Source organism: Chiloscyllium punctatum, chromosome 3, assembly GCF_047496795.1.
Source record: "Chiloscyllium punctatum isolate Juve2018m chromosome 3, sChiPun1.3, whole genome shotgun sequence".
In the NCBI taxonomy this organism is placed as follows: domain Eukaryota; kingdom Metazoa; phylum Chordata; class Chondrichthyes; order Orectolobiformes; family Hemiscylliidae; genus Chiloscyllium; species Chiloscyllium punctatum.
The window spans coordinates 14,153,706-14,169,480 of NC_092741.1; the positions used below are offsets into that span (position 1 = coordinate 14,153,706).

General features: G+C 41.7%; 1 protein-coding gene across 1 annotated transcript in view; it reads left to right on the forward strand.

The window, feature by feature from the left end:
- The window catches only part of LOC140453945 (dynein axonemal heavy chain 8-like), a 1,117,430-nt gene that overhangs the window by 838,910 nt on the left and 262,745 nt on the right, over positions 1-15,775 (forward strand). Inside the window, exons 55-58 of the mRNA XM_072548819.1 lie at positions 1,065-1,199; positions 2,972-3,094; positions 10,917-11,130; positions 12,046-12,155. Coding sequence (XP_072404920.1) covers positions 1,065-1,199; positions 2,972-3,094; positions 10,917-11,130; positions 12,046-12,155 — 582 coding nt within the window. The remainder of the gene's footprint in view (positions 1-1,064; positions 1,200-2,971; positions 3,095-10,916; positions 11,131-12,045; positions 12,156-15,775) is intronic.

The following is a 15,775-nucleotide window of genomic DNA, read 5'->3' on the forward strand; positions in this document are numbered from 1 at the left end:
CATTTCGAGTCCAAATGAGTCATCTAGACTTGAAACATTTCCTTGCTGTCTCTCCATGGCTGCTGCCTGACCTGCTGTGAATTCCAGTGCTTTTTGGTTTCAGTACAGTTCAAAGAAAATTCACTATGAACATGAGGGGTTATCTTTTGATGAAAGGTTAAGCCAGTTGGATACATGCTCATTTGAATTTAGAAAAAATAAGGGATGACCCTTACTAAAATAAGTATACTTTGTGGGACTTGGAATGTACATTCTCAACGATGTTTCTTCTCATGGTAGAACCCAGAATCTGGGCAAATATTTTAAAATAAAGTGTCACCCATTTAGATTACTTACAGTGTGGAAACAGGCCCTTCGGCCCAACAAGTCCACACCGACCCGCAACCCATTCCCCCCGCCCCTAACACTACACACAATTTAGCGTGGTCAATTCACCTAACCTGCACATTTTTGGACCGTGGGAGGAAACCGGAGCAAACCCACGCAGACACGGGGAGAATGTGCAAACACCACACAGTCAGTCACCTGAGGCGGGAAATGAACCCTGGTCTCTGGCGCTGTGAGGCAGCAGTGCTAACCACTGTGCCACCGTGCCGCCCACGGCAGAAAGTCTTTTTCTTTCAGTATTGGAATTATCTTCCTAATATAGCTTTGGTCATTCAATACATTTAAAGCTAGGCTAAGGGAATCACGAGTTATAAGGTCACATTGCGTCAGACATAATCTTATTAATTGACAAAGCAGGTTGGTAGGAATGAATGGTGCACTGTCACTCCTATCTCTGTGGATTGGGATCCTTTAGTTTTGTTTACGTTACAGTTTAGTTCTCATGCAACTTTGTTAATTCAGCTGTTCAGAGAAACACTCAGCTTTATTCATTTACCTTAGCTTTGTGGAAAACCATTTTTATTTCCATTTTTTGAAGTACTGAAAAATCAATTCTCAAATATGAAGTAGTCTGATATTCAGCTTAAAAAGGTAATGTCAATTGAACAGTGCTTCTTATTGTTTAGTGGGTATAAAACACTATATATTAAAAAATAGATTTTCTGATATCATGACAGGCAGTACTTCTGACTGGAGAACAGGGAACAGCAAAAACAGTCATGATTAAAGGCTATCTGAAGAAATATGATCCAGAAGAACACTTGTCCAAAAGTTTGAATTTTTCTTCTGCCACAGAACCCTATATGTTTCAGGTAACATCGAGGTTTATGCACATGAGCTACAAATTAACTTAATGGGTCAAATATCTGACAGGAGTTATCATCTTGTTTTAATTTAAGGCTAATTGAACCCATAGACCAAAGTTATGCTGGTGGTTTTAGCAATGCAGCAGATTATAAATTCCAACATCAGTAGCTTCAGCCAAATTAAAGCAAAGTAAAAGCAAATGTTGGAAATCTGAAATGAAACAAAGTGTTAGAGCAACTCAGCAGATCTGGCAGCATCTGTGAAGAGAGAAACACAATTATTGTTTCCTCCTGGTGTGACTTTTTCAGAAATGCTCATTTCTTGATGGAGTATGTGTGTTGCTAGCTAGGCCAGCATTTATTCCCGATCCCTGAATGCCCAGAGTCGACAATGTTACTCTGGTCCAGAGTCATATGTGGGCCAGACCAAAAAGTGCTGGAAAATTCCCTTCCTAAAAGGATATTAGTGAATCATTGGTTTTTATTTTACAACAATCAACAATGAGCTCATGGCTGCCATTAGGCTACATTTTTATTCCAAATTTTTTTTATTGAATTCAAATTTCACCCACTGCCATGGTAGGATTTGAATACATGCTACCTGAACAATATTCTGAGTTTTTGGATTATTAATCCAATGAAACTCTTCATGACAAAGCAGGTTATTTAAAATATTCTTTAATCATTTCATTTTTTTTCCTTTAACTGCAATTTTATCATTATTTCTATGAATAGCGACTTGATCTTGTTTACTAGCTATGAAATTCGTTCCAATAAAATAGCTGCCCATCACATGTGCAGACAGGTCTTGTAATGACACTTGGCTGTGACCCTGCATTCCTGTGTGTTTGCTCGTTACACCACCTGACAGTGGTGATCACAGTAATCATCTTGACTATTTTGACCAAGAGGTTTGTCATCTGATCTAATATCTTATATAACTCGGATCATACTTTGTTCATAATGTTACTGTGAGAGACCTTGGGCTGTTTTGTTACAGTAAAGGTGCTTTATGTAGTTATTGTTAAGTTCTTATAAGCTTATCCTCAACTTGATTAGACAGATTAAAAAGCAACTAATCACAGCATAAGTTTGTGCTGGTGGCCTTCTAATTTTTTTTTCAAATTGTTGGTGTTTGGACAAGATGATTAAACTTGTATTTGTTTTCATTCCTCGTTTGCACAAGGAGAGCCCCTGAACCCTGCTTCCAAGGTGGGAATCCTTGGATAAATCGTCAGGGTATTTTCTCTGGGGTAGGTGAGTCCAGAACTAGAGGGCATAGGTTTAAGGTGAGATGGGAAAGATTTAAAAGAGACCTAAGGGGCAATTCTTTCACGCAGAGAGTGGTGCATTTTTGAATGATCTACCAAAGGAAGTGATGGAGGCTGGTGCAATTACTTCATTTAAAAGGCATCTAGATGGGTATATGAATAGGAAGGGTTTAGAGGGATGTGGACTAAATGCTGGCAAATGGGACTAGATTATTTTAGAATATTTGGTCAGCATGGACAAGTTGGACCAAAAGATCTGTTTCTATGCTGTACACCTTTATGACTCTAATGCCTCTAACATAGTGCCAGACTGCAGAGTACAGCAAAAACCAAAGGAATGGCAGAACATTTTGAGTTGGTTGTAATGCACATGTACTTTGAGGTAGCACTTTATAATTCAATACCATTTGACGTTTTTGCAGAACTGTAAAACAGCCACAATTTCAAAGCAAAGCTCTCAGGTTACTGTGATATAATTGAGTAGAGCAATTTCTGTTATCTTTGCAGCGAACAGTTGAAAGTTATGTGGAAAAACGTGTGGGGAGCACATATGGACCTCCAAGTGGACGAAAAATGACAATATTTGTTGATGATATCAACATGCCTGTTATTAATGAGTGGGGAGATCAGGTAAAATATTTGATATTTCTCCTTAAATTTATCCATTGGTGGTTTTACAGCTGGTTTAGGGCTTCAACCTGTCTCAAAGGTGTTTTTCTGACCTTAAGTAAACTTTCAATTTTGGTGATATTTGCAAATATTGGGGTTTCTCTCGCTGTCTTGCATTTGCTGTTGTGATGTCATTTATATTTTCCAAAACATTAATGTTTTTGATTGAAGCAAGATATAACCACCTGTCAGACGAGTAATTCAAATTTGTGGCTGTGAAAGACTGTAGCCCTTTGCTATTGTCTCCTTTTAATCTCTTACATAAATGTTGGTAGCATTTCCTATTGTACTGGCCACAGCTGTATTAAAGTGATATTTTGTTTGCTTAGGCTGAGCATTTATCATGCTCTCTATATACTTCACAGTCAATATGAGAATGCTTTGGGATTTGCAACAGCATGGATTTTCTTATGTCCAGGATGTCATCGATTATGCACACATGTTGCCACCATAGTAATAAAATACAAGTCAGCAATGTTCATACATATAAAATTTAGCACTGTGATACTATACATCTAGTGGTGTCAGTTTAGGTGAGTTGGCTGGACAGTTGGTTTGCAATGCAGAGTGATAGCAACAGTGTGTGTTCAACTTCTGAGGGTACCATAAAGGATTCTTCTTTTCAACCTCCACCCTAATCTGAGCTGTGGTGATCCTCAGGTTAAACCACCACCAGTCACCTGTCTGCCTAATGAGAGAGCAAGACTATCGGCAACTTTACCTTTTATATATAGAATTTCTAGAGTGTGGAAGTTTGTACATTTTAATGTAGAAGGCAGCAAGATGACTTTGTAACTTACTCCACCTTACTCTATTCAGACAGTTGTCTATTTGCAAGCAGCAAATCAATTAGTCTGTCAGTCAACTCTGTATGGAATACAATAGCAATCTAAGTAACCACTTTTTAAAATATTTTGTTTGCTCATGGGATGTGAACATCATTGGCTGGGCCAGCATTTATTGCCCATTTGTAGTTGCCCTTAAGAAGATCATGAAGATGAGGTCCATATGCTATAGGTAGACACACATACTGTTAAGGAGGGAATTTCCAGAAGTTGACCCAATTACACTGAGGGTTTATTTCCAAGTCAGAATATTGAGTGGCTTGGAGGAGTTGCCAGTGTGCCCACAGTTCTTCTAGATGGAAGTGGTCACATGATTGGAAGGTGCTGTCTGATGAACTTTGGTGAATTCCTGCAATGGATTTTGCAGATGGTAGACACTGCTGCTACTGAGCACTAGCGGTGGAGGGAATGGGTGTTTGTGGTTGTGACACTAATTTTCTGATTCAGTAAGTGGATGTACATACGAGAGAAGGTGCAAAACTTGACCTACTCTTGGGAAATAAGGCAGGGCAAGTGACTGAGATGTCAATGGGGGAGCACTTTGGGGCCAGCGATCATAATTCTATTCATTTTAAAATAGTTATGGGAAAGGATAGACCGGATCTAAAAGTTAGGTAAAAACAATGACTGCAGATGCTGGAAACCAGATTTTGGATTAGTGGTGCTGGAAGAGCACAGCAGTTCAGGCAGCATCCAAGGAGCAGCAAAATCGACATTTCGGGCAAAAGCCCTTCATCAGGAATAAAGGCAGTGAGCCTGAAGCGTGGAGAGATAAGCTGGAAGGGGTTGGGGGTGGGGAGAAAGTAGCATAGAGTACAATGGGTGAGTGGGGGAGGAGATGAAGGTGATAGGTCAGGGAGGAAGAGCTTCAGGGCAGAGGAAATGACATGGGAGTTGCAGTGGGAGAGGGACTCCCTGAGATTCTTGTAGAGAGAGGAGGAAAACTTATTCAAGGCAGGCATCCTTGCAAGAGGATTCGCAGTAGGGTTAAAATCAACTAGGTAAAAACAATGATTTGGAGATGCCGGTGTTGGACTGGGGTGTACAAAGTTAAAAATCACACAACACCAGGTTATAGTCCAACAGGTTTAATTGGAAGCACACTAGTGTGCTTCCAATTAAACCTTTTGGACTATAACCTGGTGTTGTGTGATTTTTAACTAGGTAAAAACAATGACTGCAGATGCTGGAAACCAGATTTGGATTAGTGGTGCTGGAAGAGCACAGCAGTTCAGGCAGCATCCGAGGAGCAGTAAAATCGACGTTTCGGGCAAAAGCCCTAAAATTTGAAGTTCTAAATTGGAGAAAGGCCAATTTTGATGGTATTAGGCAAGAACTTTCAAAAGTTGATTGGAGGCAGATGTTGACAGGTAAAGGGACGGCTGGAAAATGGGAAGCCTTCAGAAATGAGATAACAAGAATCCAGAGAAATTATAGAACATAGAACACAGAATAATACAGCACAGAACAGGCCCTTCGGCCCACGATGTTGTGCCGAACATTTGTCCTAGCTTAAGCACCTATCCATGTAACTATCCAATTGCCGCTTAAAAGTCATCAATGATTCTGACTCTGCCACTCCCACAGGCAGTGCATTCCATGCTCCCACCACTCTCTGGGTAAAGAACCTACCCCTGACATCCCCCCTATACCTTCCACCCTTCACCTTAAATTTATGTCCCCTTGTAACACTCTGTTGTACCCGGGGAAAAAAGTTTCTGACTGTCTACTCTATCTATTCCTCTGATCATCTTATAAACCTCTACAAGTCACCCCTCATCCTTCGCCTTTCTAATGAGAAAAGGCCCAGCACTCTCAACCTATCCTCGTACGACCTATTCTCCATTCCAGGCAACATCCTGGTAAATCTCCTCTGCACCCTCTCCAAAGCTTCCACATCTTTCCTAAAGTGAGGCGACCAGAACTGCACACAGTACTCCAAATGTGGCCTTACCAAGGTCCTGTACAGTTGCAACATCACCTCACGACTCTTGAATTCAATCCCCCTGCTAATGAACGCTAATACACCATAGGCCTTCTTACAAGCTCTATCCACCTGAGTGGCAACTTTCAAAGAGCTATGAACACAGACCCCAAGATCCCTCTGCTCCTCCACCTTACTAAGAACCTTACCGTTAACCCTGTATTCTGCATTCTTATTTGTCCTTCCAAAATGGACAACCTCAAACTTGACAGGGTTGAACTCCATCTGCCACTCCTCAGCCCAGCTCTGCATCATATCTAAGTCCCTTTGCAGCCGACAACAGCCCTCCTCACTATCCACAACTCCACCAATCTTCGTATCGTCTGTGAATTTAATGACCCACCCTTGAACTCCCTCTTCCAAGTCATTAATAAAAATTACAAACAGCAGAGGACCCAGAACTGATCCCTGCAGAACTCCAGTTGTAACTGGGCTCCAGGCTGAATATTTACCATCTACCACCACTCTCTGACTTTGACCGGTTAGCCAGTTCTCTATCCCACTATCCCATGCCTCCTGACTTTCCGCATAAGCCTACCATGGGGAACCTTATCAAATGCCTTACGAAAATCCATGTACACTACATCCACTGCTTTACCCTCATCCACATGCTTGGTCACCTCCTTAAAGAATTCAATAAGACTTGTAAGGCAAGGCCTGCCCCTCACAAATCCGTCAGGGTGAAAGGGAAGGCTGGTAGGTATGGGGAATGCTGGATGGCGAAAGAAATTGAGGGTTTGGTTAAGAAAAAAGAAGGAAGCATATGTCAGGTATAGACAGGATAGATCGAGTGAATCCTTAGAAGAGTATAAAGAAAGTAGGAGTATAATTAAGAGGGAAATCAGGAGGGCAAAACGGGGGACATGAGATTCAAAGTTTGTGAGAAGATTTGTAACTCGGGTGCTCGTTGTTGTGGTTCTATTTGCCGAGCTGGGAATTTGTGTTGCAGACGTTTCGTCCCCTGTCTAGGTGACATCCTCAGTTGTCAGTTCCAGCTGTCCGCTGCAGTGGCCGGTATATTGGGTCCAGGTCAATGTGTTTGTTGATAGAATCTGAGGATGAGTGCCATGCCTCTAGGAATTCCCTGGCTGTTCTCTGTTTGGCTTGTCCTATAATAGTAGTGTTGTACCAGTCGAACTCATGTTGCTTGTCATCCGCGTGTGTGGCTACTCAGGATAGCTGGTCGTGTTGTTTCGTGGCTAGTTGGTGTTCATGGATATGGATCATTATATGTCCATTTTTTCATACTACCAGCAGACAAAGGCAGGATGACGGTCATCCTGGACAAATTAGAGTACATCCAGAAAGCACGACAACTACTTGAAGATACCAACACCAACCAAAATAGGGAGTTTGACCCCACCCCACAGCTCATCAATAGGACAAAGAACACACTGAGGAACCTGCAAAAAAATGGACAGATAACCAGGTTTGACCTACAGAGAATGAAACCTGAAAGCAACACCACCCCCACATTCTACGGACTACCTAAAGTGCACAAACTCAGACCCATCGGATCACTATCAGGGACACCATCACACAAACATGCGAAAGAACAACAACAGAAACTGAAACACCTGATCAGCGGATCCAGACACTCTATACAGTCAACACAGGAATTCTTGGACATCATTAGAAATATACACATAGACAAGGAAGAAACTATGGTCTCATTTGATGTAATGACACTGTTCACCTCTATCGCCAAAACCCTAGCCAGAGAAACAATAGCCAACCTGCTGGACATACAGAACAGACAACAGGACGGTGAACCTATCAACAAAGACTGCATACTCAAACTACTGGACCTGTGCCTCACAACATACTTCAAATTCAACAACCAAATATATGAACAAATCAACGGCACACCCATGGGCTCACCGATCTCTGGACTCATAGCAGAAGTGGCAATGCAAAGATTAGAACAAACAGTCTTACCGCAAATTCAACCCAAACTCTGGGTCAGATATGTAGTTGACACCTTTGTAATCATTAAAAACACAGAAATAGAAAACACGCACCGGATCATCAATACCGCACTCAGAGGAATCCGATTCACTAGAGAGGAAGAAAAGGACAACCAACTCCTATTCCTAGATGTGATGGTACAGAGAACACTGAACAGAGAATTCACCACAAAGGTTTACAGGAAAGCCACACACACAGACCAAGTCCTAAACTACAAAAGCAACCACCCCAACACACACAAGAGAAGTTGCATCAAGACACTGTTCAAAAGGACCACAATACACTGCAGTATACCAGAACTGCAAAAAGAGGAAGAAGAACACCTCTACAATGTACTCGCCAAAAATGGATACCCCCGCAATTTCATCAACAGATGTCTAAGGGAAGGACAACGGAATGAGGACAGGCCACAACCCAAAGGACTAGCCACTTTACCATACATCAAGAACATTTCTGAACTGACAGCCAGACTACTACGACCACTAGGACTCATAACAGCACACAAACCAACAGCCACTCTAGACAACAACTCACCAGGACAAAGGACCCGATACCCAGCATGAGTAAAACCAATGTAGTATACAAAATCCCATGCAAGGACTGCATAAAACACTACATAGGACAAACAGGAAGACAGCTAACGATCCGTATCCATGAACGCCAACTAGCCACGAAACGACACGACCAGCTTTCCTTAGTAGCCACACACGCGGATGACAAGCAACATAAGTTCGACTGGTACAACACTACTATTATAGGACAAGCTAAACAAAGAACAGCAAGGGAATTCCTAGAGGCATGGCACTCATCCACAGATTCTATCAACAAACACATTGACCTGGACCCAATATACCAGCCACTGCAGCGGACAGCTGGAACTGACAACTGAGAGCGGCAGAGATAAACAACTATAAATGCTGGAGGAAACAGCACAGAAGTGCTTCACATGAGGCTCCCAAGCACTGAGGATGTCACCTAGACAGGGTCGAAACATCTGCAACATAAATTCCCAGCTCAGCGAATAGAACCACGACAACGGGGACATGAGTTAGCTTTGGCAAATAGAATTAAGGAGAATCCAAAGGGTTTTTAGAAATATATAAAGGACATAAGGGTAACTAAGGAGAAAATAGGGGCCCTCAAAGATCAGCAAGGTGGCCTTTGTGTGGAGCCACAGATAATGGGGGAGGTACTAAATGAATAGTTTGCATCAGTATTTACTGTGGAAAAGGATATGGAAGATATAGACTGTAGGGAAATAGATGGTAACACCTTGCAAAATGTCTAGATTACAGAGGAGGAAGTGCTGGATGTCTTAAAAGGGTTAAAAGTGGATAAATCCCCAGGACCTGATCAGGTGTACCCAAGAACTCTGTCGGAAGCTAGGGAAGTGTTTGCTGGGCCTCTTGCTGTGATATTTGTATCATCGATAGTCACAGGTGAGGTGCCAGAAGACTGGAGGTTGGCGAACGTGGTGACCAGTGGAGTGCCACAAGGATCGGTGCTGGGTCCTCTACTTTTTGTCATTTACTAAGTGATTTGGATGAGAGCATAAGAGGTACAGATAGTAAGTTTGCAGATGAGACCAATATTGGAGGTGTAGTGGGCAGCGAAGAGGGTTACCTCAGATTACAACAGGATCTTGACCAGATGGGCCAATGGGCTGAGAATTGGCAGATGGAGTTTAATTCAGATAAATGCGAGGTGCTGCATTTTGGGAAAGCAAATCTTAGCAGGACTTATACACTTAATGGTAAGGTCCGAGGGAGTGTTGCTGAACAAAGAGACCTTGGAGTGCAGGTTCATAGCTCCTTGAAAGTGGAGCCGCAGGTAGATAGGATAGTTTGGTATGCTTTCCTTTATTGGTCAGAGTATTGAGTACAGGAATTGGGAGGTCATGTTGCGCCTGTACAGGACATTGGTTAGGCCACTGTTGGAATATTGTGTGCAATTCTGGTCTCTTTCCTATCGGAAAGATGTTGTGAAACTTGAAAGGGTTCAGAAAAGATTTACAAGGATGTTGCCAGGGTTGGAGGATCTGAACTACAGGGAGAGGCTGAACAGGCTGGGGCTGTTTTCCCTGGAGCGTCGGAGGCTGAGGGGTGACTTTATAGAGGTTTACAAAATTATAAGGGGCATGGATAGAGTAAATAGACAAAGTCTTTTCCTTGGGGTTGGGGAGTCCAGAACTAGAGGGCATAGGTTTAGGGTGAAGATATAAGAGAGACCTAAGGGGCAACTTTTTCACGCAGAGGGTGGTACGTGTATGAAATAAGCTGCCAGAGGATGTGGTGGAGGCTCGTACAATTACAGCATTTAAGAGTCATTTGGATGGGTATACGAATAGAAAGGGTTTGGAGCGATATGGTCTGGGTGCTGGCAGATGGGTCTAGATTGGGTTGGGATGTCTGATCGGCATGGACGGGTTGGACCGAAGGGTTTGTTTCCATGCTGTACATCTCTATGACTCTATGACTCTAAGTGAGTTGCTTTGTCCTGGATGGTTTCAAGCTTCTTGATTATGATTGGGGCTGCATTCATCCAGGCTCGTGGGGTATGTTCTATTGCATTTTATTGTAGATGGTGGATAGACTGGGGATTCAGGAGATGAGTTACTTGCTGAAAGACTTCTAACTTCTGTTGATGACACTTTCAATCACTTCAGTGATGATCCAGAGTAGACTGAGGGGTAATAATTGGCTGTTTTGTGTACAGGATATTCCTGAGCATATTTTCCACATCAGGTAAATACCAGTGTTGCAGCTGTATGGGTTCAGCTTGGCCATGAGTGCAGAAAGTCCTGGAGCTCAAGTCTTAATGAGATTTTTAATGAGTATTAGGTTAGAGGAGTATGGAATGCAGGCAGGAAGGTACATTGAGACTGAAGTGACATCAATCATAATCATATCAAATGGCCAAGCCTGACTGAATTGCCTTCTCCAGCTTCTAGCTCTGAAGAGATAACATTTTTTTTTCTGTTCACCAGATCACTAATGAAATAGTGCGTCAGATGATAGAAATGCATGGAATGTACAATTTGGATAAACCAGGAGACTTTACGAAAATTGTTGATGTGCAACTAATGGCTGCAATGATCCACCCAGGAGGGGGACGCAATGATATTCCACAACGGTTAAAGAGGCAGTTCACTGTCTTCAACTGTACATTACCCACCAATGCTTCAATTGACAAAATCTTTGGTAACAGTCAAATCTCAACTGCTTCTAAAATTGGAATAATTTTCAAGCACTTTTCCTGTTGTATACCATACCTATCAAAAATATTATGAGGTGTGAATTGTAATACTAGCTTCATGTCAGAGAAAATAAATCCTTATCAAAACATTTTGTTTGACAATGAGTAGAAAAACCAGCTAATCTAAATAATACAAAAACAGAAATTGATGGAGAAATTTAAAAGACCTGACAGCATCTGTGAAGAGAAAACAGAGGTAACATTTTGAGTCCTGTGACTCTTCTTCAGAACTAACCAATCTTTAATGAGCACAAAATTGTTGATTCATTATAATATAAAACTAATTGGATGAAATGCAAGCACCTGTGAACACAGTTTACAAAATGAAAATATATTACCCTCTAACAAATCTATGCATACTTAAAAATCTTTCTGGCTGCAGAAGTTCACTTTATAAAAGAAACACTTCAGCTAATATGTCTCAGCTCTTGAGGACAAAATAAAATAGTATTTGAGATATTGAAATAGATTTCAATCTGATCTTTGAGCGCACAGATGTGTTGCTGAATACATGCAGTTGTTGCTGGAGAACTTTGGAGATGTAGTCGTTCAGGAAATGTTGATGAACTATTTGGGATATTCACACAAGAGTAGCTGAACTCTGGCTTGAGGTAACATATCAAACCCATAACAAGGATTTTTTGCAGAAACAGCTAAACTGAAAAGCTTCTTTCCTTTGCAGGTTGGCCATTATCCTTTTTCCACATGATTCTCAAGTTCCCTTATTAATATCTAGAATTCTATCAACCTAATCTTAGATAATGATGCTGTCTGAATGAAAACTATTTATTCTTTAAGTAAGAAAATAAAAGTTGACTGGTGAATTGTCAAAACTGCAAGGATTTTATTTTTATTTACAGGAATTATTGGAAACGGATACTTTCAATCTTCCAGAAACTTCACTCCTTCAATCTGTGAAATGATATCAAAACTTGTTCCTGCAAGCAGAGTCCTTTGGCAGTGGACAAAGGTACTGATACTGTTGTAAATGTTTAATTTTGGTTTTAAATGTGCTGAGATTGTTATGAAGAAATTTGTAAAACTCATTAAGGCACATTCCTCAGAGGATAATGAGCAACATCAAAGTTAGTAAAACAATTCACAAGAGCAATACCTATGGGGACATATGCCAAGCTATGTCTGAGGACTGGTTAGCTCAATTGGCTAGATAGTCAGCTTGTAGTTCTGAATTATTCCAGCTGTGTCAGGTCAATTCCTATTCTGGGTGAAATAAATGCATGATACTTAAAAGAAAGGATATGTATACGATCTTGTGACATGAGCATCCCAAGATTCAGGGAAACTTATCATTAATCTGCTACACGGTATAATTCAGGGGTGTATGTAAAACCAAAGGGCTGGGGAAACTGTAGGTCGAGCAGCATTTGTGGAGACACAAACAGAGTCAATATTTCAAGTCTGATATGACTCCACTTCAGAACTAAAAATGATGTTTCTTTTCTGTTTGGGTGATGAGCAAGTGGAAAAGATTATAAGGTCTCTCACAGTAAAGGAAAAAGGGGTTGCTAATGATGGTGGGGAAGATAGAAATGTAAAGAGGGTGTGAAAATGAGAAAATGACTCTTCTGTACTGAGAGTAAAGTTAGAGCCTGGCAGATTTAAAGGAATTCTTGGAAGATGTAGCAAGCAGGATACATAAAGAAGAAGCTGTGTAGGTTTAGATTTCCAGAAGGTATTTAAGAATGCACCATTTGTTGGGTTACTGAATAAGATTTGAAAAGTGTGGTGCTGGAAAAGCACGGCAGGTCAGGCAGAATCTGTGTAGCAGGAGAGTCGATGTCTCGGGCATAAACCCTTCATCAGGAATAAGATCACTGAATAAGAAAAAGACCAATATTGTTAGATGTATACATTAGCATAGGCAGAGGATTAGCTACTAATAGAGGGAGTTAGAGCAGGGGGGTATTTTTAGAATGGCAACTTGGAGTGCAGCAGAGGTCAGTTCTGGGGCCACAATTATTTATAATGTATTAATAAATGGATGAGGAAAATGAATGCATTATTGCCAAATTTGTGGATGACACAAAAATAGGTGGGGAGGTAAATGATGAGGGATGTCTCAAGGAGTTTGCAGAGGGACATAGAAAGGTTAGTTAAGTAGTTAAAAGCTTTGCTCACAGAATAAGACCATAACGCCAGAGGAAATAGGACCACGAGTAGATTGTTTGGCCTCTTGAGCATGCTCTGCCATTCAATATGAACATGGCTGATCCAACATTCTTCATGTTCACTTCACAACATTTCCCTGAATTCCTACTTTCCCCAACTTATTAAGAATGTATCTATCCCATTTAAGGATTTATTTATCTAAATTTACACAAGGAATCTGACCCATAGCTTTCTGTAATAAGGAGTTTCAAAGACTGTCAACCACACAGGGTGGCATGGTGGCTCAGTGGTTAGCACTGCTGCCTCACAGCACCAGGATACCAAGTTCAATTCCAGCCTTGGGCAACTGCCTGTGTGGAGTTTTCACATTCTCCCTGGGTGTCTGCATGGGTTTCCACCGGGTACTCTGGTTTCCTCCCATAGTCCAAAGATGTGCAGGTCAGGTAAATTGCCTATAGCATTAGGTGCATTAGTCAAAGGGAAATGGGTCTGGGTGGGTTACTTTTCAGAAGGTTGGTGTGGACTGGTTGGGCCGAAGGGCCTGTTTCCACACTGTATGGAATCTAATCTAAACTGTTTGTATCCCGATTACATAGAACATAGTGCAGTACAGGCCCTTTGGCCCTCGATGTTGTGCCGACCAGTCATACCAAGCTGAAGCCTGTCTAACCTACACTATTCCATGTACGTCCATATGTTTGTCCAATGACTACTTGAATGCACTTAAAGTTGGCGAATCTACTACCGTTGCAGGCAAAGCACTGAATACCCTTACTACTCTCTGAGTAAAGAAACTACCTCTGACATCTGTCCTATATCTATCACCCCTCAATTTAAAGCTATGCCCCCTCGTGCTCGCTGTCACCATACTTGGAAAAAGGCTCTCCCTGTCAACCCTATCTAACTGATTATCTTATATGTCTCTATTAAGTCACCTCTCAACCTTCTTCTCTCCAACGAAAACAGCCTCAAGTCCCTCAGCCTTTCCTCGTAAGACCTTCCCCTCCATACCAGGCAACATCCTAGTAAATCTCCTCTACACCCTTTCCAAAGCTTCCACATCCTTCTTATAATGTGGTGACAGAATTGTACACAATACTACAAGTGCGGCTGCACCAGAGTTTTGTACAGCTGCAGCATAACCTCCTGGTTCCGGAACTTGATCCCTCTATTAATAAAAGCTAAAACACTGTATTCCTTCTTAACAACCCTGTCAACCTAGGTGGCAACTTTCAAGGATCTGTGTACACGGACACCGAGATCTCTCTGCTCATCTACACTACCAAGAATCTTACCATTAACCCAGTACTTTGCATTCCAGTTTCTCCAACCAAAGTGAATCACCTCACACTTGTCTGCATTAAACTCCATTTGCCACCTCTCAGCCCAGCTCTGCAGCTTATCTATGTCTGTCTGTAACCTACAACATCCTTCGTCACTATCCACAACTCCATCGATCTTAGTGTCGTCTGCGAATTTACTAACCCACCCTTCTATGCCCTCATCCAGGTCATTTATAAAAATGACTAATAGCAGTGGACCCAACACCGACCCTTGCGGTACACTAGGAGCTGGACTCCAGGATGAACATTTCCCATCAACCACCACCCTCTGTCTTCTTTCAGCAAGCCAATTACTGATCCAAACTGCGATATCTCCCACAATCCCATTCCTCCACATTTTGTACAATAGCCTACTGTGGGGAACCTTATCGAACGCCTTGCTGAAATCCATATACACCACATCAACCGGTTTCCTCTCATCTACCTGTTTGGTCACGTTCTCAAAGAACTCAATAAGGTTTGTGAAGCACGACCTATCCTTCACAAAACCGTGCTGACTATCCCTAATCAAATTATTCTTTTCTAGATGATTATAAATCCTCTCTCTTATAACCTTTTCCAACACTTTACCAACAACTGAAGTAAGGCTCACTGGTCTATAATTACCAGGGTTGTCTCTACTCCCCTTCTTGAACAGGGGAGCCACATTTGCTATCCTTCAGTCTTCTGGCACTATTCCTGTAGACAATGACGATTTAAAGATCAAAGCCATAGGCTCGTCAATCTCCTCCCTGGCTTCCCAGAGGATCCTAGGATAAATCCCATCTGGCCCACAGGATTTATCTATTTTCAGACTCTGCAGATTTCTAATACCTCTTCCTTGTGAACCTCAATCACACCTAGTCTAGTAGCCTGTATCTCAGTATTCTCCTCGACAACATTGTCATTTTCTAGAGTGAATACTGTTGAAAAATATTCATTTAGTGCTTCCCCTATCTCCTCTGACTCCACACACAACTTCCTACTACTATCCTTGATTGGCCCTAATCTTACTCTCGTCATTCTTTTATTCCTTAAATACCTAAAGAAAGCCTTAGGGTTTATCCTGATCCTATCCGCCAACAACTTCTCATGCATCCTCCTGGCTCTTCTGAGCTCTCTCTTTAGGTCTTTCCTG